This window comes from Tasmannia lanceolata, unplaced genomic scaffold (assembly GCF_043159265.1).
Source record: "Tasmannia lanceolata isolate RefF3 unplaced genomic scaffold, GAP_Taslan_0.1 ptg000008l, whole genome shotgun sequence".
Taxonomy (NCBI): domain Eukaryota; kingdom Viridiplantae; phylum Streptophyta; class Magnoliopsida; order Canellales; family Winteraceae; genus Tasmannia; species Tasmannia lanceolata.
Genome location: NW_027518685.1, coordinates 58,201,775 through 58,228,557, shown reverse-complemented (window position 1 = coordinate 58,228,557; position 26,783 = coordinate 58,201,775). Strand labels below are relative to the sequence as shown.

The 26,783-nt window shown below is 42.7% G+C and overlaps 1 protein-coding gene across 1 annotated transcript; it reads right to left on the bottom strand.

Moving 5' to 3' along the window:
- Positions 1-18,491: 18,491 nt before the first annotated feature.
- On the bottom strand, positions 18,492-19,277 carry LOC143883096 (uncharacterized). Its single transcript, XM_077386458.1, has 3 exons — positions 19,253-19,277; positions 18,804-19,071; positions 18,492-18,693 (listed from the first exon to the last, which is right to left on the bottom strand). Exons 1-3 carry the CDS (start codon positions 19,275-19,277, stop codon positions 18,492-18,494), a joined length of 495 nt encoding a protein of 164 aa, XP_077242573.1.
- Positions 19,278-26,783: the final 7,506 nt, after the last annotated feature.

Sequence of the window (26,783 nt, the reverse complement as noted above, 5' to 3'; positions counted from 1 at the left end):
GAAAATGACCAGATACTACTGGACCATTTCTCGGAGTTTTGAGCTCGGAGCTCCGAGAAAAATCTCGGAGTTCCGAGAAGCCTAAAATAAGCAGATTTTTTAGTTTTTATTGCTTATTTGATTTTGGGCTTTTGGAACTCAACTCTTATGATAATTTTGGAATGTTTATGAGGGTCCCAACATGTTGGTCGACCACATAACCATTCCCTAAACCTTTTAAGTTCTTAAGTTGTTTTTGAAAAACTATTTTAAAACACTTTGCCTTGACTTAGAAATCTAAAGAAAAAGGATGTACAATGATATCTATGTAACCTTCAACTTCTCTTTAGTCTTGGTCTTCAATTGAACTTCCATCTTGTGTATGCTTGCTTGAGATGATGTGAGCTCCACTTAGCTCCTTTGACTCTTGTTTGGGACATCTTCAAGCATGACCATGTAGTGTGTTGGTTTCTTCAATGATCAATCCTATCTTAAACACAACACTTCAAGGCAAATTGATTAGTATTCAATAACATAATCAATTATGTTTAGAATCATCAAAACAAGATAGGAGAGTAGACCCTTAAGCTTACAATGTCTCAGGGGGATTATGCTGGCTTTGAACGCCTAGTTCAGCTACCATCTCTATTGTGAATGTGGGTGCAAATTCTGCTGGGGATTTGGTTGCAAATTCTGCTAGGAATTTGGGTTCTGATTCCACTAGGGATTTGCGTTCAAACTCTGCTGGGGATTTAGGTACGTAGTCCCTTCTGATGTTTTAGGGTTGAAGCTCTGAGATCGTACATTTTGAAGGCCTGGTACGAAAGATTACCTGGGGCCAAGAGGCACATAATTCGCTAGGAATATGAAATGTGCAACTCTTTGGGGATACAAATATTTTTGGGAAGGAAAGTCAATATTTTATCGACGATATCGAGAATCGATTCTGAAGGGGATGTAAACATCCACCAACAGCGTCAGAATTGGTCGTGTTTGACCGAATTTTGATGAATTCGTTGACAGATGGATTGTACAAGCATGAATTCGTGTCGAAAGGTGATTGAAAGGTCTTTGTTCACCTTGACCTTGCTTGGGTTAGGTTGTCCAGTTGGGGAAGAGGACTAAAGGCGCACGTTCTCTGTGGGGAGTTTAAACGTATGTGAATTGCTGGTGAGAATGACATGAGGATGATATGAACGAAAGCAGCATCTGCCGGGGAAAAGGGATTTTTCTGATTGCTTAGAACGACGTTTGGATTGATGATCAACTGAATCCAACTATATTGGGAATCGGCGTTCCGTCGAACATATGTAGGTTTTCGACTCTACTGGGGAGAGATATAGCTTTGATGGAGAGGATTTGGGTAGCAAAGGTTGCCTTGCATATTTCCAAATAGCGAGTACGCATTGGCATACTCAGCTGGGGAGAAACCGGGGTGATCCCATGCTCATGATTGGATTTGACGAGATGTGGAACTCGCTCAGAGTGATTGGACCTTGCCAGAGATGATGCAAGGTGTATGAGATTGTCTCCTAGGATCTCATATTTATGATGTAGGAGATTTTTTGATAGGCGTTGATGCCTAGAAAATGTCCTATGCAGACTCTGTGAAGAGGGATGTGCGAATCCTTGATTTTTCGAGAGTAGGGGAGACCTGATTCTGCTGGGGATACTCCGAATGAATGTTTTTGAAAATCTTGGGGACTGCCCAGAGAGTTTACTTGATCCATTGTTGGAAGATTGGCGAAATTCGCGAGCGTATTGCATGCAAAATGGGGGAATATTCCCCTAATTTTGCCCCAGGCGAATTCTAATTCGCCTTGGGGGAAATTGGGAGGGTACGGGTATATATATCCGTACGACCTTCATTTAATTCATTTCTTCTTCGTTTGAGTTGTTCTCTCTCTGGGTTTTTTTTGACTTTTTCTTCGCGTGTTCTTTGAGGTTTCTTCAGTTTTAAGCAAAGATGGTGCGCCGGCCTCATATTCGGGGGAGAGATATGGGGCTGGAATCCTCTGGGGATGAGGAGCAGGCTCGCGCTCCATGGTACCGGGGTAAACGTTTGAGGGGCACGACTACTCATATCTCGCGATTGTATCGCAGCGGAGAGGTATGTCCTTCGAATTAAGCTTTTTTATGATTCCTAGATCTTAGGAATGTATTTAGCATTGATGTTTGCTCTTCTTTCAGTAGTATAACTCTTTCATTTGTCTCTCGTTATTTTTGTACAGGCCCTTCCTGTTATGGTTACGAGAGGGTCAGTGAGATATACAAGGATCAGATGGGATGCTCTACATCCTCAGGCTCGAGCGTACATTGTGGGGACAGGTCTGGACAGATTTGTCTATACATATTCTAAGGGGGTAGGTGCAGACTTTGTATTGGCTCTCGCTGAGCGATGGTGGGACACGACCCACACTTTCCACTTTCCGATTGGAGAAGTCATGATGACTCCTGTGGCCTTTTCCGTGCTGACAGGACTTCAGATGGAAGGGATTCCCATTCTGCCGATCGATGTTACAGAGGCAGAGGTTAGAGAGCTCTTGGGAGTGCCAGAGCAGGATCCGCAACATGAGCCCGGTAGGCCTCCACATGCTTCCTTGCCGAGGTTACAGATGAGCCGATTAGATCACTGGCCGGCGAGACCAGAGGTGCTAGAGGATGACTACTATCGCCAGTTGGCGAGGAGCTTTGTTATGTCCCTTCTGGGGCGCACCTTGTTCAGCAACACAGGGAACACAGTCCGGAGAGAGTTTCTGAGCATTGTCTGCAACATTAACAGGCCTGCAGACTATGACTGGGGAGGAGCGGCTTACGCTTATCTGATTCGAGAGATGGACACTCTATCTTGAGACGGGTCGCACTCATTGTGTGGCCTCTAGTACATATGGGTTGTACACTCCTTTCTCTTCTTTCTTTAATTTTGAAGTTATTCTGGTTGCTCCTTTTAATTCATTGCTTGGTGATATGAATTGTTTAAGCAACTGCATTTGACTTTTGACTTTGATGACTCTGAATAGGAATGGGCCTACGAGTGCTTTGGCCTCCTTGCCCCTGTACCGAGGGAGCCAGCGAGAGTTTTATTTCCAGCGCAGATGCGTTGGGCTGTTGGATAGACATGGTCTCATCCCTTATACTCTGCGGAGTAGGTTCGTTGGGCGATAGACCGGATTCAACCAGATGCTGTGAGTACTTCAAATTTGCAAATTGCTTTCATTTGTCAGCACTGTATCTTCTTTTTGCTTTGAATTGTATCCATGTTTATGACACATGGTCTGTGCTTTGACAGGTCCGGTGGAGGCCTTTGGATGATCACTATGAGATCATGAGAGAGGCATACGCTCATGCAAGGAGCATTACTCGGAGGATGGTGGCGTTTCTCTGCCAATTGGGGCCAGCTGTCTATATGCCAGACAGGATTGCTCGACAGTCGCCTGGGCATGAGAGTTAGGGGGTTCCTTCAGATCCAGCTGGTAGCTTGAGGGTCCTAGACTGGTTACCTGCAGACCAGCGACAGATCCTGCGGACAGAGGGATTTGACATCCCAGAGGACTATTTCCGATCCGAAGATTACAGAGAGTGGGCCTCTGTAGAGCTGATGGGTCCTCTGACCTTAGGAGAGGTATTCTTTTATACCTTCCTTTTCCTTTCTGCTTTGGATACTTGCCTTTTGAAATTTGATCAATTGATTTGAATCATCCTGTTTTCTACAGGAGGTTATTGAGGTAGATGCTGCCCCTGAGGCTCCTGCTTTCGCAGAGGAGCCTTATGACGAGGGCAGAGCTATTGACGAGGATGTCCGACCCACAAGCGCCTAGGTCAGAGGTGGTCCGGTGTTCAGAGAGCCTGCACCTATTGCACCGGTGCCAACATGCAGGGTGGAGAGAGAGGGGCCTGTTACCCGCAGCAGGGGAAAGGAGCCAGTGGAGGCGTCTCCTTCAAGGTCTTCTTCTCCATAGAGGCCGGCTCCTCGTCAACTGATTGTGTTGAGAGTACCAGCTCGGGAGCCGAGCAGACGAGCGACCCATCTGACTTCGTGAGGAGCTGGTCCTTCTTCATTTCCCTAGTATTATCCAGTGCCAGGCTGGTCGGTACCGACCTGTGATAGGCAAGGGGAGTTTGAGTTGGTTCAACCGCTAGGACCCGCAGGATATCCCATTCCGGAGACTCTTGCCGGGGTAACTGAAATTGTTTATGCATTTATTTCAGAGTTCGAAATTTGCTTGCAAATTTGATTGGATTTTTCTTTGAGATTGTAGATTCCTCGTCACCAGGAGAACGATTTGCTGCTGTTGATAGGGTGCTTGAAAACTCTAGCCGGAGAGCAGATTGGCATCAATAAGCAGCTAGAGGCGGCTCGAGATGAGGACAAACAGCTCATTCTTGGACTTCAGCAAGAAAACGAGACCTTGAGACAGAGGCTGGAGGCGTATGAGGGTCAGCCAGCTAGACAGGTATAAGAGTTTGTCTTTGTCTCTGATTTTTGAAATTCTGCACATATGTCTTGATACATTTTTGAGATTCTGACGTACTTGTGGGTGCAGGAGGAGGATGTGTATAGGCCGACGATGCGTGTACCAGAGGGTCGTGACAGCACTGATGAGAGAGACGACGAGTCTGACGAGGACTACGTTGCAGAGGAGAGGACACAGAGGCTGACGAGACTATCCCGCCTGAGAGAAGGCGGGGTAAGAGACCGATGAGACAGAGCCACCCTCTGGCAAAGAGGGTGAGGATCAGAGTAGGTACTGGAGGGATGTTTGCTCCTCCTTCTACTGAGCCAGAGGCGGGCCCTAGTGACATAGCAGCCAGCTACTAAGGTGGAGTCATGTTCGACCCGAGATTTCCTTGATATTGGGATGGGGTCTAGTTCACTAGACCGCTTGTTGGGTGACGTTGGTGTTTTCCTCCTAGGAGAGTCTTCAGTTTCTCAGCCGAGGGTAGATGCTTCGTCTTCCCCGGGGGTAGTTCAGGATACTTCAGATCAGTGTCCGAGAGATCCTCCACCATCCGAGCAGTGATTCATGTTTCTTTTTGGCTCCTCCAGTTGGGGATGGGATGTATTTCTTTTTGTATTGATCAGACATATATACATATATATATATATATATATATACATATATATATATGTATATATATATATATATATACATATATATATATATATATATATATATATATATATATATATAGATCAACTTTGATTTGTTTGCTTTTATCTACAATTTTGTGTTGTTGTATTGAAAAATAAAGAGTATTTTTGTATAAATAGACGTCTGGTTTAGATGGATATTTATACAAAAAATGCCCCTAGTATAGTTCTTTAAACAACTTGGATTTTGAGTATTTGCATATTAACGAAGGCTAACTTGATTTTGAACATTATGCATAATAATGCAAAATGCCCCTTGCATGGTTTCTTAATTATTTGATCATGCATTTTGTATTATTAATCATATTTCTATGATTAATGATACAAAATACCCCTGGTTTATTCATTCCCATAGACAGGAGAAAGCTAAATACAAGGTGAAGAACAAAGGTAGCAATTTCTTTGAAAATAAAAGGAGAATATATTCTGAATGTCCCTGACAGTGGGGTTACATTTTTCTGTGCAAGGAGCACCTGACTGGATCCTGGTCTTCTGAGACCAGTATATGGAGCACTGAGCTAGATCTTGACCTTCTGAGACTGCGTACACGGAGTACTGAGTTGGATCTTGACCTTCTATGATAGGAGAATTCGTTGTACCTTCTTTTACTGTATGATTATCTTTGCTGGGTTAATGTCTTAGATGAAGAATATGAGCTTTCCTTTTCTGAATTCTCAGATAGGGAGGTAAGGAGGGAGACTTGATTTAACTGAAACAAACACTTTTGATTTATTTAGGTAAGTCAAAACCCTAGATAGATGAGTTTAAATGTTCTTCTGCATAGGCTGTGTTCCCTGCCTCTGGTTTTTTAATCATGGTCTAGAGACCCTTTAGATTGTTTGAAGTATTAACTCATCTTATTTTGGACCAAATAATTCCTTATTTGGTCTTTCCAAAGGAATGCCCCGTCGACAATTAAGTTGTCCTTTGTAGATTTTCAACTTAACGGACCGTTTATACCTTAACTTTTGCTAGAAACATGGTTCCTGTTGTGTTTCTACAAGTATGATGACCTTAATTTTTGCCTAAGCCGCCCTTCCAGGTTTTCGACTTAGCGGATCTTCAGATCTTCTTGTTCTGGACATTGGGAAGACTTGTGGGGATCCAGAAAAGGTTTGTCGGTTTCACCAACGGTGACCGAGCCTGAAAGGATCAGGTTACCTACGTACCCCCAGGAAAAGTTAGGATCAGGTCCGCATAGTTCGAGTTTTTTTGATGAGGAGTGTGAGTGATGGGACGAGTTATTTAGGCTCTGGTTGGCACATAAGGGCCTTTGATATTTCAAGAGTGATATCCTTTTAATTGATGGAGGTTGGTGGGTTCAGAAATTCTATCCCTGTTTTGGTCAAGAAGTCTGACGGCTTTTTTGGACAAGATTTCATCAACGATGTAGGGGCCAGACCAGTTTGGTCTAAATTTTTCCTGTGGATCGAAGACAGAAGCTCGCTGCTTTCAACCTTGTCTCATCCATCATACACAGCTCTTGATGACGAATGCGGGTCCATTCAGATTCCGGTAGACTGCTTTCCATTAGGATTCTGAGTGACAGGATTTTTAACTCGATGGGTAGGACAGCTTCCGTGCCATATGTGAGTGAGTACGGAGTGGCTCTGGTGGATGTACGGACAGACGTTCTGTATGCCCAGAGTGGGAACAGAAGTTTGCTTGACCAGTCTTTATAGGATCGAATCATTTTCCAAAGAATAGTCTTGATATTCTTGCTAGATTCTTCTACAACGCCATTAGTCTGAGGTCTGTATGGAGACGACTTATGGTACTTGATTCTGAATTCTTCACACAGGGATGCCACTTCTTTCTTGAACTGCGAACCATTTTCTGATATTAATTTGTGAGGGACTCCATATCTACAGATGATGTTGCCCCTTGATGAACTTCGCGACTGATGCCGATGATATCGAAGCATACGAAATTGCTTCAATCCACTTAGTGAAGTAATCGATTGCGACAAGTATGTATTCGTGCCCACTGGATGACTTAGGAGAGACCTTGTCAATGATGTCAATACCCCAGATTGAAAACGGCCACGAAGATGTGAGCGAGTGAAATTATGACGGCGGCACATGTATCAGGTTAGCATGGATCTGACATAAGTGACATGTTTTGATAAACGAAAAGCAATCTGCTTCGAGGGTAGTCTAGAAGTAACGAAGACGAAGGATCTTCCGTGCTAACATCTTGCCATTCATATGAGGACCACAGACACCGGAGTGAACATTTTTTAAGATTTCTGTGGCTCTATCTTCATCAACACAAAGAAGCTGGACTCCATTAAACGATCTACGGTGGAGGTCTCCTCCACAAATGACATACCTGGATGCCAGTTTCTGCAATGCTCTTCTCTCCTTTAAAGAGGCCTATGGGGGGTGTCCCCTGCCGGAGATAAGATTTTTGTATGTATGCTGGGACAGCATGTCGCTTTACTGACAAAGGACGGACCATAACCCAGACCGGGATATCAACCATAGACGCAAGAGTAGCTAACGCAACTGCGAATCTGTTTCTTAATCTAGAGATGTGGGTGAAACTGATGTTGTGGAAACTCTTAATCAGGCTCATAAGGTAGGTGTGATATGAAATCAACCTATCTTCTTTGGTGAGCCATTTTCCATTCGTTTGACAAATGATTAACAAAGAATCTCCGTATATATCGAGGTCTTGTATCTCTAATGACAGGGCTTCTTCCAGACCGGCTATGCAATCTTCGTACTCAGCCACATTGTTGGTGCAGTCGAAATCTAGTTTGATAGAGATTCGTATATGTTCGTCTCAAGGTGAGACAATGACAGCACCAACCCCTTTGCCTTTTGAATTTAATGCTCAATCAAAGTACATGGTCCATGTAGTGAGGCTACGCGCATCTCTGATTGACATGACTCCTTCGTCTGGAAACTCACGCCTCAGTTCTGTATCTTCAGTGGGTGCATCAGCTAATTTCTCTGCAATGATTCTGCCTTTGACAGACTTCTGGGTGACATATGTAATGTCAAATTCTGACAACAATAACAGCCAACGAGCCGTTCTGCCAATCAGGGCTGGTTTCTCGAAGAGATACTTCATTGGATCCATACAAGATATGAGGAAAATCCTCTTTGATAGCAAATAATACCTAAGCCTTTGAGTGGCCCATACTAACGCTAGACAAGTTTTCTCCAACTGAGTGTAATTTAGTTCATAATCCAGCATCTTTTTGCTGAGATAATAAACTGGCATCTCCTTTCTTATTTCTGGATCTTCCTGCACCAACATACATCCGAGGGACATGTCCGTAATTGAAAGATACAGAAGAAATGGTCGTCCGTCGACTACTGGTGATAGAACTGGTGGTGACAGCAAACAATCTTTGATCTTTTCCAAGGCTTTTTGACATTCGGGATTCCACTGTTTGGACGCATTTTTCTTCAGAAGATTGAAGATCGGCTCGCACGTACTGGTAAGCTGAGTTATGAAACGACTTGGGTACTGAACTTTTCCCAAGAATCCTCTGATTTCTTTTTCTGTTTGTGGAGACGACATCTCTTGGATTGCTTTGACTTTGGCTGGGTCCACTTCGATTCCTCTATGGCTAACAAGGAATCCTAGCAGTTTTCCAGAAGTAACTCTGAAAACGCACTTGTTTGGGTTAAGCCAGAGCTTGTATTTTGTGATTTTTTCAAAGAATTTCCTCAAAGTACGGACATGATCCATTCGACCTTTGGCTTTGACAATCATGTTATGGACATATACCTCTACTTCCTTATGAATCAAGTCATGTAAGAGGGTAGTCGCAGCCCTTTAATAAGTTGCACCAGCATTTTTGAGACCAAATGGCATTATCCTGTAGTAGTAATTCCCCACTGTGTAGTGAAGGCTGTCTTGGTCTTGTCTTCTGAAGCCATCTTGATTTGATTGTATCCGGAGAAACCATCTATACAGGAGAGCAAAGCATGACCTCCCGTGTTACCGACGAGGATATCGATATGAGGCAAAGAAAAGTCATCCTTAGGACTGGCTTTATTCAGATCTCTGAAATCGAGGCAGCAACGTACTCTTCCATCTTTTTTAGGCACAGGAACGATGTTTGTTAACCACTCGGGGTATGTGACGACCTCTAGAAAGCCTGCTTTCAATTGGTTTGTGACTTCATCTTTGATCTTAAGGAGCCATTCAGGCCTCATCTTTCGGAGCTTCTGCTTCTTCAACTTAGAGGGAGATATGTTGCTGAACAATGTCCTCACTTAATCCTGGCATGTCTTTGTAAGACCAGGCGAAGACTTCTTTGAATTCTTTTAACAGTTTGATTAATTCTGCACGCTCTTCAGGGGATACGGTTTTGCCAATCTTAATCTCCTGAAGCAGCGATTCAGTGCTTATGTTAATAGTTTCAAACTCATCTTCTAATGGTTTTACTCGATGATGTTCCCTTCGTTCGATTAAGTCTTTGATCTCGAGGGGAGTTTCATCTGTTTCCTCGTCTGACGAGGTTTGTTTGATGTTATTTATAGCATTTATTATCAAGAGACAAAGGCGAGTACAAAGAAAGTTCTTTCATTAATTCAAAAGATATATTGGAAGAATTGACTGGCGCGCCTTCTTTAGGTTCATTTACAATTGAAATATTTTTAGAAGATGAGTTCGAATCAGAAGAAGAATCTGACTCGGAGGACGAGAAGTATGTATCTAACGGGAAGATCGTAGTGAGGAGTGGAACAGAGGTGTTTATCGAGTTGGAGAGTTCTGAATTACCAGCATTGGTAATCATACTCTGAGGGGAGTGTAGTGGAACAGATTCCCTAATTATGCAGACTGTAAGAGGGTCTTTTTGGAACATTGATCGCATCAATACCGGTTCAAGGTAATTAGCCCAATCGAACTTCAAAGTATCTGCTCGCCTGTACTGTTTTCTCCACCAAATGCCATCTTCTTCACATGGACATGGCGTAGCAAGGAAGATCTGAAAACCAGGAACTCTCTCGCCTGTGATAGGATGTGTGGACCATTCTGAGAAACCATAGTAGGGGAAGTCCTCTCCTTCCCGACAGAACTGACCATTCAGTGTTAACTTGATATCTGGCATTGGCATGACCTCACCAGCTTCTCTGTATAACCTTCTTTGAGCTAGGTTGCGGTACATATCTTGTTCCTCCCGATGTGTGTTGCGGTAGCAGAGACCAGTTATCCCGATATTGGAAGGGAAATGAAGATAATTGAATTGGACTACTCGTTGCTGATATCGTCCTAATCCCATTCTTGGGAAGTATCCATTGATCTTGAGCATGGTAGATACAACAGGATCGATATCGTGAGGAAGTGTAACAAATTCTTTCTTGGCTTGTTCCCAACTGATATGAGTGACATCGTGATGGAAACCGTTGAGGTAGACACTACCTTCTGTTGACTTCCCATGGGGATCTGACAGGATGGAGCCAACTTCTAAGTCTTTGTCGCCTCGAACTGTGATGACTTTGCTACCTTTCATGAACTTGAGCATCTGATGCAGAGATGAGGGTACAACTCCCACTTTGTGAAGCCAGGGTCGTCCTAACAACAAATTGAAGGAGGACTTGATGTCAAGTACTTGAAATTAGACATCAAAGGTTTCACTAGCCATGAAGATGGTGCTGGACAAGGTTCCGACTACATCTCGTCGGTAGTTGTCGTAGGCCATGATGCCTTGATCAGATGGGGTGAAGTTGCTGGGACCGAAACGAATAGCTGTGGCCGTGCTCAGCGGACAGATGTTCAAGGCTGAACCATTGTCCATGAGTACGGCAGGTATTTTCTTCTGATTACATAACACAGTAACAAAGAGAGGCTTGGAGTGATTCTTTCCTTCAAGGGTCAGATCTTGGTCTGAAAATGAGAGGGACATGGAGGCCCTAACTGTTGAAACCAAATTCGTAAGCTGCTCGGGTGCAGTGTCTTTCGACACTTGGGAAGTCTGTAAACTTTTGAGGAGTACTTCTCTGTGTTTAAGGGAAACCAGCAATAGCCCCCAAGGCGAGATATCTGCCTGAGTCTTGCTGAGTTGCCTGATGATATTCAGATCTTCCTGATCAACCTCTGTGTTAATGAATTTTTGTTTGACAACATCGATCTATTCGTCTGACTTGAGTTCCAGGGGTTTGTAGTTTCTACAACCCCTACTAAGATGTCCGACCTCTAAGGTTTCAGGACCATTGATTCCGAGATCTTCTAATGAAAGGACGAACGGAGTTTTGTCTATTCCAGCTTTATCTAGATCTAGAACATAGGGTTCTTCATTGAGATCTGCGCAAATGACAAGAGGATATGGTTCCTCTTCGCCGATTTCTCGTATGTAATTATTATTATCAGTTCCCCACGGATAAGGTTCGATAGTGCAAATTAGAGATGAGAAATCGATTTGTGGAGATTCGACAAAGATGGCATTAGTAGTGGACGAAGATGGATTGTGATTTGGGAGAGGGTTGGTATCGATATTTGGCCCAGACGGGAGAATGAATTATTTTTTGTCCAGAAGGTCTTGGATAGCATGTTTCAGAGCGAGACATCTATCTATTTGGTGTCCTTTACCTTGATGGTACTCACAATATTCTCTGTTGTTCCAGATTCTGGGCAGAGGATTAGGAGGCCGACGAGGTGCAAGTAGAAATATTTTCTTTGCCTGGAGAAGCAATTTCATGATGGTGGTGGGGGTAGCTGGTAAGGGAGTGAATTCCTTGAGTGTTCTGTTTACAACAGGCGGTCCTGAAGGAGTGATGCCTTGTTGCCAAACTACCAGAGGTTCAGAGGTTTCTGGAACAGACTTGGTCTCATTAACTTCTTTGGATACAGGAGGATTTTTGGGTTGAGTGTTTCTAGAGTCAGAGGAGGCTTTACTGAGCCAACCACAAGCTAAAGAACCCTCGATCTTGTTGCCAGTATCTATGAAGTGTCTGAGGCTAGTGAAACTCTGAATGGCCATGGGCTGCTGGAACGACAAGGTCAGGTTCTGCTGCATCTTATCGATCTGCTCTTCCTCGGTGGGCCGATTGAGCATTTGAGCTGTCTTATGACGCCAATACTTCACAAAATCGGAGGACTCCATGGGTTCCTGTCTTGTGGTCTGAAGATCCCGACGGGAGGTTTCAGTGCCATCTTCATAAGAGAACTGCTTGATGAACTCATTCATAATTTGTTCCCATCCCATAGTTGGTAACTCAGGCAAACTCAGAAGCCATTACTGTATGACGCCTTTCAGAGACATTTGGAAGACAAGAGCGAGTTGTTCTTGGGAGAGACCCTGTGATCGCAACATACTTTCAAACACTGCGAGATGATTTTGACGAGAACCAGTCCTGTCGTACTTGTTGATGTCAGGCCATTTGAAGTTGGCAGGGAGCTACACATCAGGAAACAACGAGACATCTTGGAAAGAGAGTCATGTTGATCCTTGAACTTTGATAAGTTTGAGGTCTTGACTGACCTTGGCAAACTTATCTCCCCATTGCTTCAGAATCTGAGAAAAAGGGTGATTCTCATCCGCATACTGTTCTCCCAAAAACGGATCTGAAGGTTGAGCTGTAGACTGGTTAGTGGGCGGAGTTGGTATAGTTTCTTGGACTAGAGGAGTAGATTGTTGAGGTATAGCAGGCGGTGCATTGGCCTAAGGAGGTGATCTTAACACAGTATTTTCTTTTGAGAGACGTTGGAGATTCTAAGTGAGATCAGCTACTAGTTGTTGCAGTTCTTGGATAATCTGCGATTGATCTGAACACTCAGCCATGATGGCGAGAGGGATTGAAGGACTAGAAGGTTCTGAAATTGCTACCGAAGGAGTAGGAATTACAGAACTGTGTGGTTCTGAGGTCCTTTCTAAATGGGCTTGGGTTCGGGCCCAGGCTTTTGACTTCTTTGATGCAATGGTTTCAGGTGTAAAACCTTTCTACCTGTAGATGGGAAGGTACACTAGTTTTAGATTTTACCTATGCAAGGTGGAAGAGTTGTGCAAATAATTGGAAGAGTACAAACAAAGCTTTTTATTTATTCATATGTCTGACCAATATCTTACAACTTATGATAATACAAGGCCTGCGTTAGCCTGACTTCGAACCAACCTTTTTACAAGATTTTACAAAGTAAAAAAGAAACTTTGTTATATTCTGTACAAGAGTAGTAAAAAATCTGACAGTCCTGAGCTGAACGGATAGTAGCAAGGAACTATACATCTTCTGAGGAGTCCATAGACTCGGTCTCTGGAGGGATGTGCAGGATTAGTGCTGAGTAGTAGTCTAGATGTATCCTTTCCCCGTGAGGAACCAAAAGTTTGAAAATGGGGACTACCTTGCGCTTTTGCCATGCTGAGTATACAATATCGGCTTCAATTGCATCAAATTCCTCCCGTGAACGGAAACGTCAGAGAGGTTTCCATGGCTTTTGTTTTCCTTCAAATTGCCTCATGATTCGGTGGGGAATATAGAAAGAAGTATTTTGAAGACCTAGGATGTGAACATAATTGGACTTGAAAGTAGCCAAGGTAACAGAGTTGGGACCTCGGAGTTTCTAGAGTATGTCTTCATTTGAGAGGGTTCCCAGCCAATTATACCACTCGATCTCGCTATCAAAATGAATGTTATGGGTCCATGACCTGAAATTCAAGATGCAAGGAATCATATGCGGTTGAGGGGTTTCTACACGAAGTTTTAGACATAACCAAATATACACAAGGATCGGGCATCCCGAAAAGGGACGGTGAGGATATTTAAAGACACGATCTAACCCCTGAAGGTCTCAGCCAATATGGTGGGTATGGGATTGGCGTCTAATGGTAGCTAGTCCAGAACACTAAGGAGGGACAAGGAAGCTGTATTGGACTTTTGAAACAACAGATGCTTCACATATGCACAAAGTACGTAGGCTTCATGACGACATTGTTGAAACATCAAGTCATTCAGGTTTCTAATAGGAGCATAAGTCCTAATAAGCCTATCTATGTAGATACCTTCTGGCATTATGAAATCGCTGGGGTTTTGCCATGGCATGCAAAGCAGTTGATAACATAAGAATTTGTTTGACCCATACCTAAGCTCAGGGCGAAAAAGGGATCCATCATCTAGGTACTGCAAAAGAGTACAACCCTCTTCGAAGGTAGGACACATTTCCTCTAGACCAAAGAGGAAAACATCATACCGGGGATCCTAGTATCGGGTTGCTGCTTGAGGAGATTCCAATCTATTTGGATGGACTCACATTGGGGAAAGAACTGTTCATGGTAAGACCTGCGGTAAAACAATCGGAAGTTCTCGGGCTGGCTGTAATTTTGAATCCATTTGAACATCATTTCTGTAGACATGGTCTGTTCCATATAGAAGATAATAAAGATATTTTCAGACAAACAAAAAGGTTGATACAATACCTATGCACATACTTTTTATTTATTCACATTTCCTTTCTCTTTTATATAGAGGCCTTTGATAGGCTACTTACAAAGCAAAAACCGGTAAAAGAAAAGAAAAGCAGTGCTCTCTGTCTTCTTAGCAGGCTTGATCAAAGACCAAGAGTTAGCATTCTACTAGTTTCATCTCTATGTAGGGAGAGGTAATAGTTAGGCGATACCTTGTTTTCTTGGACTTCAGAGATGTAGAGGTTGGAGATGATAATTCTCTTTTCCCATCTGGCGGCGACTTTGTTTGTGGTACGCTGGTTCAATATTATTGGAGGACAAAATCGATAAATGGGGTGGAGAATTTCCTGTGTGGACCCATACTGACGCTTAATACAACCTGGAATATAGAAAGAAGTTTTTTCTAAAGCCAAAATTTCAACATGGTTGGATTATGGGTTGTTAGGGAGAAGGATGCATGTCCATCTAACTTCCACAATATGTCCCCCAACAATCGACTGCCTAACCAAGATTTCCATTCAGGTTGGGTATCAAAATGCGGTCCGAATGCCCAAACGTTGAAGTTGAAGATGGAGATATTATACTGAGATCTTGGGATAAAAACTTCGAGTTTAAAGGTGAGCCATATGTACAACAGAATGGGTGATCCTGAAAAGGGTGACTCCGATTCTGTAAAGACTGCATCTAGACCATTAAGGGTTTCTGCTAAGATAGTAGAAACATCAATATGATCACAGTTTTTAACCTGTCAGGTGATAAAAGCCGAACATCAGAGACCCGCAGGAACGTTGCAACCGCTTTCTATTCCTGAATGGAAGTGGGAGGAGATTACAATGGCCTTTGTGACAGCATTACCTGGTACTCCCTTAGGCAACGACATCGTGTGGGTGATAGTTGATCGATTGACCAAGTCAGCTCATTTCATACTTATTAGAACAGGCTTGGCTTCTAAAGGACTAGCTAAATTGTATGTTGAGCAAATAGTGAAGTATCATGCAGTGGCCAAGACCATCGTGTCTGATAGAGGCACTCTATTTGTATCTAGATTCTGGAACAGTGTACATTCAGCAATGGGAACTTCACTCAAGTTCAGCACCGCATTTCACCCTTAGAAGGATGGTCAGTCTGAAAGGACGATTCAGATATTGGAGGACATGATATGGGCATGTGTGATGGATTTCAAAGGCTCTTGGGACAACCATCTCCTTCTAGTGGAATCTCTTATAACAACAGTTACCAAGCAAGCATCAAGATGGTGCCTTTCGAGGTTTTATATGGAAGGAAGTGTAGAACGCCCTTGTGCTGGGACGATGCGAGAGAAAAGAAGCTTTTGAACACTGAATTAGTTCAGCAAGCCGTGGATAATGTGCAGATAGTTTGCGAGCGCCTTCGTACAACGCAAAGTCGTCAGAAAAGTTATGAAGACGACAAAAGAAGAGAGCTGAAATTTGAAGTTGGTGATAAGGTGCTCCTGAAAGTATCACCTACGAAAGGAGTGATGCGAATTGGAGTTAGAGGGAAGTTAAGTCCAAGATTTGTGGGACCTTATGAAGTATTGGAAAAGATTGGGAAAGTGGCTTACAGACTTGCTTTGCCACCGTCGTTATCTGGAGTTCATAACGTATTTCATGTATCGATGTTACGGAAGTACATTCCAGATCCTAGTCATGTCATTAACATAGCACTGTTGGAATTGAGCGAAGACCTATAGAGCTTAAGGAGTTGACATGACATTGGCGTAGCTCTTCTGCCTACTCTCCGCTGTTCGGAGCCACTCACTGATCAAGTGAACCTTTTCTTCTGCCTGTCGTACTAGGTCCGGGCCCAATATCTGCCTCTCACCAACCTCATCACAATGGATGGGAGACCTGCACTTCCTACCATAGAGTGCCTCATAAGGGCCCATCTGAATGCTAGATTGGTAACTATTGTTGTATGCGAACTCCACCAAAGGTAGTTGTCGATCCCAAGAACCTCTAAAATCCAAGGCAAATGCTCTCAGCATGTCCTCCAATATCAGGATCGCTCGCTCTGACTGCCCATCGGTTTGTGGATGATACGTTGTATTGAAGTTCAACCTGGTCCCCAAAGCTTTGTGGAGACTCCTCCATAACTGAGACACAAACCTCGGGTCTCTGTCCGACACAATCGACACTAGCACTCCATGCAGCCTGACAATTTCCTCCAAGTACCACTCTGCCATCTGATCCAGTGTCGAACCAACTCTATAAGCTAAGAAGTGAGCTGACTTAGTCAACCTGTCGACTATCACCCAAATGGCATCATTCTTCTTCAATGTCTTCGGCAAACTGGTAACAAAATCCAGAGTGATGTGCTCCCATTTCCACTCTGGGATAGGGAGGGGCTCTAACTTCCCTGTAGGTCTCTTGACCTGCTGGCAGATTATACAGCGAGCCAATAACTCTGCAATCTCTCATTTCATGTTATTCCACTAGAAGATTTCTCTGAGGTCCTTGTACATTTTGGTGCCTCCAGGGTGTACCGAATAACCAGAACTATGGGCCCATCCATAATCTCCCTCTTCAGATCTGTATTAGCAGGCACACACAAATGAGTTCCGAACCTCAAAAACCCATCCTCATGGATTCTAAAATCTGATGGGGATCCTTCTTCAACTCCTGCCTTGATCTTTTAGAGTCTCTCATCAGTATTCTGAGCAATCTTTATTCTTTCTAACAAAGTGGGATGAACTCTCAGGTTCGCAATTTGCACACTAAGCTCATGCTGCCACACCTCAAAACTCAACCTCCCCAAGTCCTCTATGATTTGCCTCTTATCAGTTATCAAAGCTGCCATTTTACCCTGGGCCTTTCTGCTCAAAGCATCCGCTACTACATTAGCCTTCCCTGGATGATAGCTAATAGTCAGGTCATAGTCTTTCAGCAATTCAAGCCATCTCCTCTGACGCATATTTAATTCCTTCTATGTGAACAAGTACTTTAGGCTTTTATGGTCTGCGAAGACCTCACATGGCTGCTCATAAAGGTAGTGTCTCCAAATCTTCAATGCAAACACCACTGCTGCTAACTCTAGATCATGCGTCGGATAGTTCTGGTCATATGGCTTCAACTGCCTGGAAGCATAGGCCACTACCTTTCCATGCTGCATTAACACACAGCCCAAACCACTCTTAGAGGCATCACTATATATGGTGAATCCTCCACTCCCAGATGCTATAGTGAGGATCGGGACCGATACTAACTTTCGCTTCAACTCTTAGAAGCTCTCCTCGCACTTATCAGACCATTCAAAGTTGGTTCCCTTATGTGTCAAACGGGTCAGATGTACGGCAATCCGTGAGAATCCCTCTACGAATTTCTTGTAATATCCTGCCAGACCTAAGAAACTACAAACCTTTGCGACATTAGTCTGCCTGCTCCAATCCACCACTGCCTCAATCTTTTGGGGGTCTACGGACACTCCATCCTTTGAAATCACCTGTCCCAGGAAAGCCACTCTATTAATCCAAAACTCACACTTCTTGAATTTCGCATATAGTTGCTCTGCTCTCAGTACCTGCAACACCTGCCTCAAATGCTCTTCATGCTCTTCTTGGCTCTTTGAGTAGATTAGGATGTCATCTATGAATACTACTACAAATCTATCTAGGAATGGCTTGAACACCCTATTCATCAAATCCATAAATGTTGCGGGTGCGTTAGTCAAACCAAACGACAACACCAAGAACTCGTAGTGTCCATATCTAGTCCTGAAAGCTGTCTTGGGCACATCTTCTGGCTTGATCCTTAATTGATGGTAACCCGAGCGAAGATCGATCTTAGAGAACACTTGAGCCCCCTGTAACTGATCAAACAGGTCTTCAATCCTCGGCAATGGATACTTGTTCGTCACGGTTACCTTGTTCAGCTCTCTGTAATCGATGCACAACCGCATACTCCCGTCTTTCTTCTTCACAAACAGCACTGGTGCACCCCAAGGAGAAACACTGGGTCTGATCAACCCCTTGTCAAGAAGTTCCTACAACTGCCCATTCAACTCCTTAAGCTCTACTGGAGCCATTCGATAGGGAGCCTTCAAAATGGGACCCGTGCTAGGCACAAGGTCAATGGAGAACTCGATCTCCCTATCTGGAGGCAACCCAGGCAAGTCCTCGGGGAATACATCTAGGAAGTCTCGCACAACTGGGATGTCCTCTAATCTGAGGTCCCCTGGCTGACATCTGATACAGTAGCAAGAAAACCCTGACAACCCTTCCTTATCCATCTGCTAGCCTTGCAAACTGAAATAATACGGGAAGATGTGCCCACTGGACAACCCATAAAGCTGAACCCTAGCTGCCCTGGCATCTGAAAAGTCACTAGGTTACTGTGACAGTCTAGGTTGGCATGATTCGTAGCCAGCCAATCCATCCCCAGTATAACATCAAAATCCCTCATCTCTAAGACTACCAATTCAGTGGGTAATTCCCTATCACCGATCTTCACTACACATGACTTGAAAACTCGGTCGGTAATCAGGCTACCTCCTACAGGTGTGTCTACACATAGCTCTACATCTAAAGGCTCATGAACTAATCCATGCTTCACAACAAACCGGGCTGATATAAAAGAATGTGACGCGCCCAAGTCAAATAACACATGCATGGACCGAAGCTACTAGAAGGGTGCCTACCATAGGTGTTACCTACTATTAACTAAGCAAACATCAAAATCCAATACCTTGAAATTCTAGATAAACATTGATAGGTATAAAATATCAACAACTAACTAATACCATACCTGCCACCACTGCGTTAGAGGCCATTGCGTCCTACTCGGTCAGTGCATAGACTCTGCTTGGGATCCTCTGCTTCTAATTCCCTGTCCGATTTTGTACTTTGGGTGGGACCTGTGCTGTTGGGGGTGCTCCTGTAGCCTAAAAATTCTTCTTCCGAGGACAATATGCTACCTTGTGACCTAGTTGGCCACAATCAAAACATGCCCCACTGACCCACGGGCAATCCTTTTCTACATGAGGTTTTTTACCTTTGGCACACAAACCAGACTCCTGTGTGGTAGGCCTCTGACCAGCATTCTGATGATGCGGTTGATGGTCAACGGACCGCTGCTGTGATCCGCCTCCCTAGTGGAGGAAATTAGGCCTCTTAGCTGGCCCTCCTGAACTCTGACCCTCCTGCTGACCTCCTATCCTGAATCTCTTCTTCTGCTAGTTCCTATGCTGCTGGGACCTGAGGACACCTTCCTCAACCTGTAAGGCCTTACTCAACACATCTGCATAGGTTCTAAGCTGGAAATCTTTTACTCGATGCCTGATAGGCTCCCTAAGTCCGTCTTAGAAACGACGAGCAAGAAGCCCGTCGTCCTCTACGATATGGATGCAAACATTCCCAATCTCGTAAACTCTGCCTCATAATCTATGACAGATTTGCTCCCTTGCTTTAAATTGAAAAACTCATTTTCCTTCAGAATTCTCACACTACCAGGAAAATATTTGTCATAGAAGGCGGTAATGAAATCATCCCATGAAATGATAGCGGTCCCCCTGACACGCCTCTCCATCTTCCACCAAGCATATGCGCCTCCTCTAAGCATGAAAGTGGCCGCAACTACTTTGGCCTGCTCTGCCATCCCAAGGAACTCAAACATTTTCTCTGTCTCTTGCAGCCATTCCTCAGCCACGAGGGGATCAGTGGTCCCTCCATTAGTATTGGCCATCCTCTAAAACTCAGTCATCCTACTCAGCGGCGATGCTCAACTTGTTGTGGCTGCGGCTGATGTTGCTGCTGTTGAGTCACTACCCCAACCAAAGTCTCCATCATATGCTCTAATCGGGGTCACCTGTCTCCTCTTGCTGAGTCCTCTCTAAAGTATGGACGATAGGTGTGGGAGCCTCCTCCTGATGAGTCCGCCCCGCTACATTATGGACAATAGGAGTGTGAGGCTCCTCCTCATGTGCCGGGTTTGGCTGCACAGGAGCCGGTACAGGGTTTCGCTGAAATGGAGTTTGCGCAACAACAGGGGCATGAACGAGGTCAGCCACTCTCCTCGTGCGAGCCATACCTATGCCATCAATACCAAACACTAGTAAGGCTCCAGGTCATAAAATACAAGCATAATAATAATAATAATTGAAACATAGTAAAAATACAATTTGCCTGAGGTACTGCAAGTTGCTCTTATACCACTTTAACTGTCACGTCCCAGCCCGAGATGCACGTTCAGCACACGTGACAGTCGCGCACGCCCGTGAGGTGACGCCACAAGCTTGCAAGGCTCACAAACTAATCACAATTTCCAATTCGATGCATACAGAGCTAGTTGTTAAATATTGGCATGAAATTTAATTTATCATCCAAGTCTAACATGATTGAATGGTTCTTAAACAATTCCAACTCCATAATACTTTCTATTATAAAATCACCTCAATGAATAACGTCTCTGAATAACTAAAATCTAATTTAAGTAACTAGAAATGAAGTCCGCGTTGCCGATCCCCGTGCTCCAAGGTCCAACAACGATCCACCTACTGCTTCTCTTATCTGAAAAATAGTTGAACAACATAATGAGCACAAAGCCCAGTGGTTTCCAAGCAAAAATGAATCAATGAACGATACGGCAACAACATGAAGAATACCTTTTCTACTTTATAGGTAAAGATCAACGTGTGTAAGGCAACTTTTTTTTAGCAATGCTCGTACAGAGGATAAATGTACAGTGAGACATGATAAACCATGCATAATTATCTGAAGTTCAATCCAAATCAATAGAACAGTTCATTTCTTATTCAAAATCAGACCAAAACTGAAAATTTCAATGGCATTACTTCAATCTTTTCCAAGGCCAATTTCCCATCCTATTGGCAGGTGGCGTACCCCCGAGCGAGCACACGTTCGCAGGACTCACCAGTCCTAATACAAAGTAAAGATAATCCATGCCAGAGATCAACCTTACTGGTAACCCGAGATCAACCTTACGGGTAACAAGATCCCTATTCCCACCAGAGATCAACCTTACTGGTGGGGCCCGAGTTCAACCTTATAGGTGTTAGGGTCAATATCTCCATCAGAGATCAACCTTACAGATGGACACGGGGTACTAAGATTTTCCGCCGGAGATCAACCTTACCTTACCGGTGGAGGGGTGAATTCCATACTAAGACTGAGCACGATCAAGGTTTCCCACAACTTACCAGGTGGGTTCACGAGCACTAAGTTCTTTTCAATGTGCTCTACAAGCACACACCCTTTTCTTGTTCAACATATTTTTCTCAAGTGTCGATCTTATGGAACATGAGAAATCAAGAGGGCCATTCACAACCCTCAACCACTTAAAATATTGGTGCTCAATAGGCGCTATCGTCAAACAACATATGATTGAACGATCAATACTAAGTCTTGTTCATTTCAAGCAGCCACTAGTGTTTTGTAGTCCATATTGTCAGTTTATTATGTAATTGAGCATTCAATATAGAAATATTATTTTAGTGGGTATGTACAATGGAAAACTACATAACTGTTAAAGGGTGTTATGGTTGATGCGGCCAATTTCATTGGTTCTACAGTGTTGACATGGATCTTAGGTCCCACCTTCATTAATGAGAGAAATAAGTTGAATAAAAAAATATCAAAATGCAAACATGGGCAGTACCAAGATATAATTTTCAAGTCAGGGATGGCTACTACATCAACTTGAGGGGTGGAAACCTACCTTGATCGCGATTCCCAAACCGAGCCCGCTAGTTGGAAAGATCCGGCGTGTTTGCGTCCTCTTATCCGAAACACCACTCTAGCATAAGAGAAAAATAACAAGACTATGTTACAATACTTGTTTTTGATGAAAAATATCCATCCCCCTCTCCCATCCAACAGGCCTTATTTACAAGAAAGTCAAATTGCCTTGATCGACCATGCCGAAAAAGGTATGTAGCGTAATTGGATTGGGCATATTGCCTTGTTTGCCCATGGCCAAAACATTTTAACCAATTATTTTGTTTATCCTAATGGCAATAACTCAATTGCCAATCCAAGATTCTAGACACCAACGAATTTGGCCTCATCTTTCCTACTTTCCTTCATCGAATAAGATTTATACGGAAATCTCTCTCTCTTTCCACTATCCTTAATGAATAACCATTTAGAACACATGGCAGTTTACTAATATAGCACTTTAGTAATCCAAGGGTTATCATGACCCATTAAATTTTAAAACACTTCCTAAATTGCTATTAGTTACTGAACTAAAATCCCCACTGAGCCAAAAATTTTATTCCTACTTTATTTAGAACCTTTACTTAAAAGCATAGCTATTCTTAATAAAACATCATACACAAGATTTTGATAATGACACCCAACTCAAAATAGCACTTTTAAAACTACCCTATTCTAAAGGCATGGGTTTTGATAAAGACACTCGCTTTCAAGCAATTAATCCTAAGCTCGGTTTTGGTAATGACACCCATTCCTAGGAAATTAATCATAAGTCTAATTTTGATAATGATACGCATAAAAAAAGGAGAAATTATATGATGCTCGACCGTGAGAATGTAAAGGGCGGGTAGAGACAAAGCCTGCTGCCTTGGTTTTTGAACCAAGGAAAAGTAAGAAAAATGGCTTTCTCTTGGATTAAAAATCAAGGGAGAGATGGTTTTCTCTCTCCGCCCTTTATAATCTCAAGGTTGGGCATCATATAAGTTTTCAAAAAAAAGTTCACATGGGGCCGGGTATTACAGTTATGGTTTATGGTTAGAGTTATGATTTGTGGAGGTTTAAAATGGATGGCTAGAAATTACGCTCCTATAGATCGGATGGTTAGGATTATGGTATGGAGATGGTTTCTTATGAACATCCTATCTATGTGAGGTGCTACAAATGAATGGGTTGGATGAGTCAAACACCTATGGGAGATGGGGTATTGTAAGCTCTAGCGTAGGCTGACCTCTAGCTCACGAGCCGCGCCCCCATATATATATATATATAGAGAGAGAGAGGAAACTGTTGGTGCACTTAAGCTCACCATTTTTTTGGTGCGCTTAAGTTGTTATAACGCCTGCCATTCGTTTAAATGTTTGGGTCCCGCTTAAGCGCACCAATGGGAGGCGTTATAACAACTTAAGAACACCAAAAAAATGGTGCGCTTAAGCTCACCAAACTTATGGTGAGCTAGCTTGCCCAATCACATGGGGGCCCACTTTGTTAGGATGATCCAAACCATTCATTTGAAAGTCCCTTACATAGATGGGGGGTGTACCAAAAATCAGCTCCATAAGATCATCCTAACCCCTCCATTTGTGGAGGACAAAAATGGGGCAGATTTGTGTCTGTCCATTTTTTTCCTCCACAAATGGAGGGGTTAGGATGATCCTATGGAGCTGATTTTTGGTACACCCCCTATCTATGATAAGGCCTTGCAAATGAATGGTTTGGATCACACCCCAAAATGTGGGACCCATGTGATTGGGCAAGCTAGCTCACCATAAGTTTGGTGAGCTTATATATATGAGGAAAGTGTTTGTGCGCTTAAGCGCATGAGAAATATGGTGCGCTGAAGGGTATTTTCGTTATTTTCGTTTCAAGTGGGTCCCACTAGCTAACGCAGATGAAAAACCCAAACGCCATTACCCTCGTTTTTTAAAAAGGTTGATATTTTCGTTATTTTCGTTTCAAGTGGGTCCCACTAGCTAACGCAGATGAAAAACCCAAACGCCATTACCCTCGTTTTTTAAAAAGGTTGTAGAAGTTGCAGATGAAAAACCCAAACGCCATTACCCTCGTTTTTTAAAAAGGTTGAAGAAGTTGCAGATGAAAAACCCAAACGCAACATACATACATACATACCCTCGTTTGGGAAAAAGCTTGAAGAAGATCAGAAGTTGCAGATGCCCTCGTTTGGGAAAAAGCTTGAAGAAGAGAGCAAAAGTTGCAGATGCGTCGTTTTTTAAAAAGCTTGAAGAAGATCAGAAGTTGCAAAATAGCCTAAATAGGTTATGCCCCAAAATTATTTCCATTGGTTGATTCTAACCCTCCGATCTATAGAGGGTTAGGATCAACCCTCTAACATTCAGATTGGAGGGTTAGGATCATCCTATGGAAATGATTTTTGGAGCATAACCTATTTAGGGTATGGCCCATCTAATGGACGGTTTGGATCATCCTATGGTGTGGGCCATACCGTACTTTTAATAAAGTGAGAGTGCGCTCATATGAAAACAGTAGTGTTGGTAACATTCCTTCTGTTTTTTATTTTATAACAATTTGCTACCAAACTTCTCCTATGGCAACTTCTCGGCATGTGGCCATAGGGTGCAAAGATGCGAACATGGCAAATATTTGGCAAATGTTGCTAGCAAAAAAAAAAAAAAGAAGCAATCATTACACGAGAAAAGTAAAATAGCTAAAGTATAAAGTTTTAAATGAAAAATTACATAGAAATGTTTATAAATTTGTAAAATTACGAAAAAAATACCAATAAAATCTCGGAAGTTATGACAATTACCGGAAAACAAATGAGGTCAAATCCGGAGAATTATTACAAATTTTTGACTGTCCAGATTTAAACAGAGGCCCTGAAAATCACTTTATTGTTCAACACCTACCTTGTTTAAATCTGTTGATACCACTGAGTGGTATTAACTCAGTGATCTCTCTCTTTAATGGATTTTAATGTTTCCTGAGTTATAACATTATCCTGATGATCTGTCCCTCACAAAAAATAATCGGACCCTTCCAAAGGAGCGTGGTGCAAGAACTGTTTGGAAAAGAAAAACTTATCTTTTTCAGCATTTCTTGTTTTTCCATCGTTTGATTACAAATGAAATACTAACATGAACCACCGTAGTTCAAGTTTTACTTAAGAAGGACCTTCAACTTCTAATGATTCATTATCCTCTAAATCATAGTAAAAAAATCCTATGAAAGTATTTTCCTTGAGAAATATTTTTCCTGCATTCCAAACAGGGTGTAATGGAAAAGGAAATGCTATCAAAACTGCCTTGTCTTAATAATGCCACTCCTTTCTTCATTTTACATTCTTGGAGAAAGAATCTTTCAACAGCTAATTAAGAAAGTGCTTAATAAAGTGAGGAGTGCCAATATCACTTCCAAAAATGGAAATATAATGTAACAGAAGGAGGAATACAGGGAGACGCTTCTCACCAAACAAAGCTAGAGACGCAATCTTCCCCAGAAACCCTTTCCCTCTCGCTCTCTCCTCCTCCCAAAACCCTCTCATTTTTACCCGATTCCGGCGAAAATCTTTGAAGATTTCCGGCGGAGAGCTCCTTTCTCTCGAAGAAAAACCTCGGCGTTCAAAAGTCCAGCTGTTTCCTGGATTACAGAGGTTAGGTTTTTTTTTTTAATGTTCCCCCATTCTGTTTCTTTCCATTAGCAAGAGAATGAAACAAACAGAGGTTAGTGTTGTTTCTAGAATGCAACAAAACCCTAGATTTGGAAAGAATAAAAGTTAACAAAAATAATTATAACACGGGATACTGTAACTGTCTGTAACAAGAGAAGCATAAGCAAGAAATTATTTTTAAACTGAGACTGTTAGAAACATTCTCAATCAAATTTAAGTACCCTTTGTTGATTGAATTTTTTTTGTACCAACATTTTTGCTTGTTTCTTTGGAGCATCATATTTGTTTAATTCCCTAAGGATCTGCTTGGATTTCAAGAAAAAAACATTTCTGGCAGAATTTTTTCTTGTTAAAGATAAATGATAAGATTATGGTTAATTTAGAGGGTTTTTCATCTGCAACTTCTTCAACCTTTTTAAAAAACGAGGGTAATGGCATTTGGGTTTTCCATCTGCAACTTCTTCAACCTTTTTAAAAAACGAGGGTAATGGCGTTTGGGTTTTTCATCTGCAACTTCTTCAACCTTTTTAAAAAACGAGGGAAATGGCGTTTGGGTTTTTCATCTGCAACTTCTTCAACCTTTTTAAAAAACGAGGGTAATGGCGTTTGGGTTTTTCATCTGCAACTTCTTCAACCTTTTTAAAAAACGAGGGTAATGGCGTTTGGGTTTTTCATCTACGTTAGCTAGTGGGACCCACTTGAAACGAAAATAACGAAAATACCCTTCAGCGCACCATATTTCTCATGCGCTTAAGCGCACAAACAGTTTTCTCTCTCTCTCTCTCTCTCTCTCTCTATATATATATATATATATATATGGAGAGAGAGAGAGAGAGAGAAAAGTGTTCCTGAGCTCGAGCTCAAAAACACATATGGTCTCACATTTTTGAGGTGATCCAAAGCATTCATTTGGAAGGCCCATCCATGGATAGAGTGTGTACCAAAAATCAGCCCTATA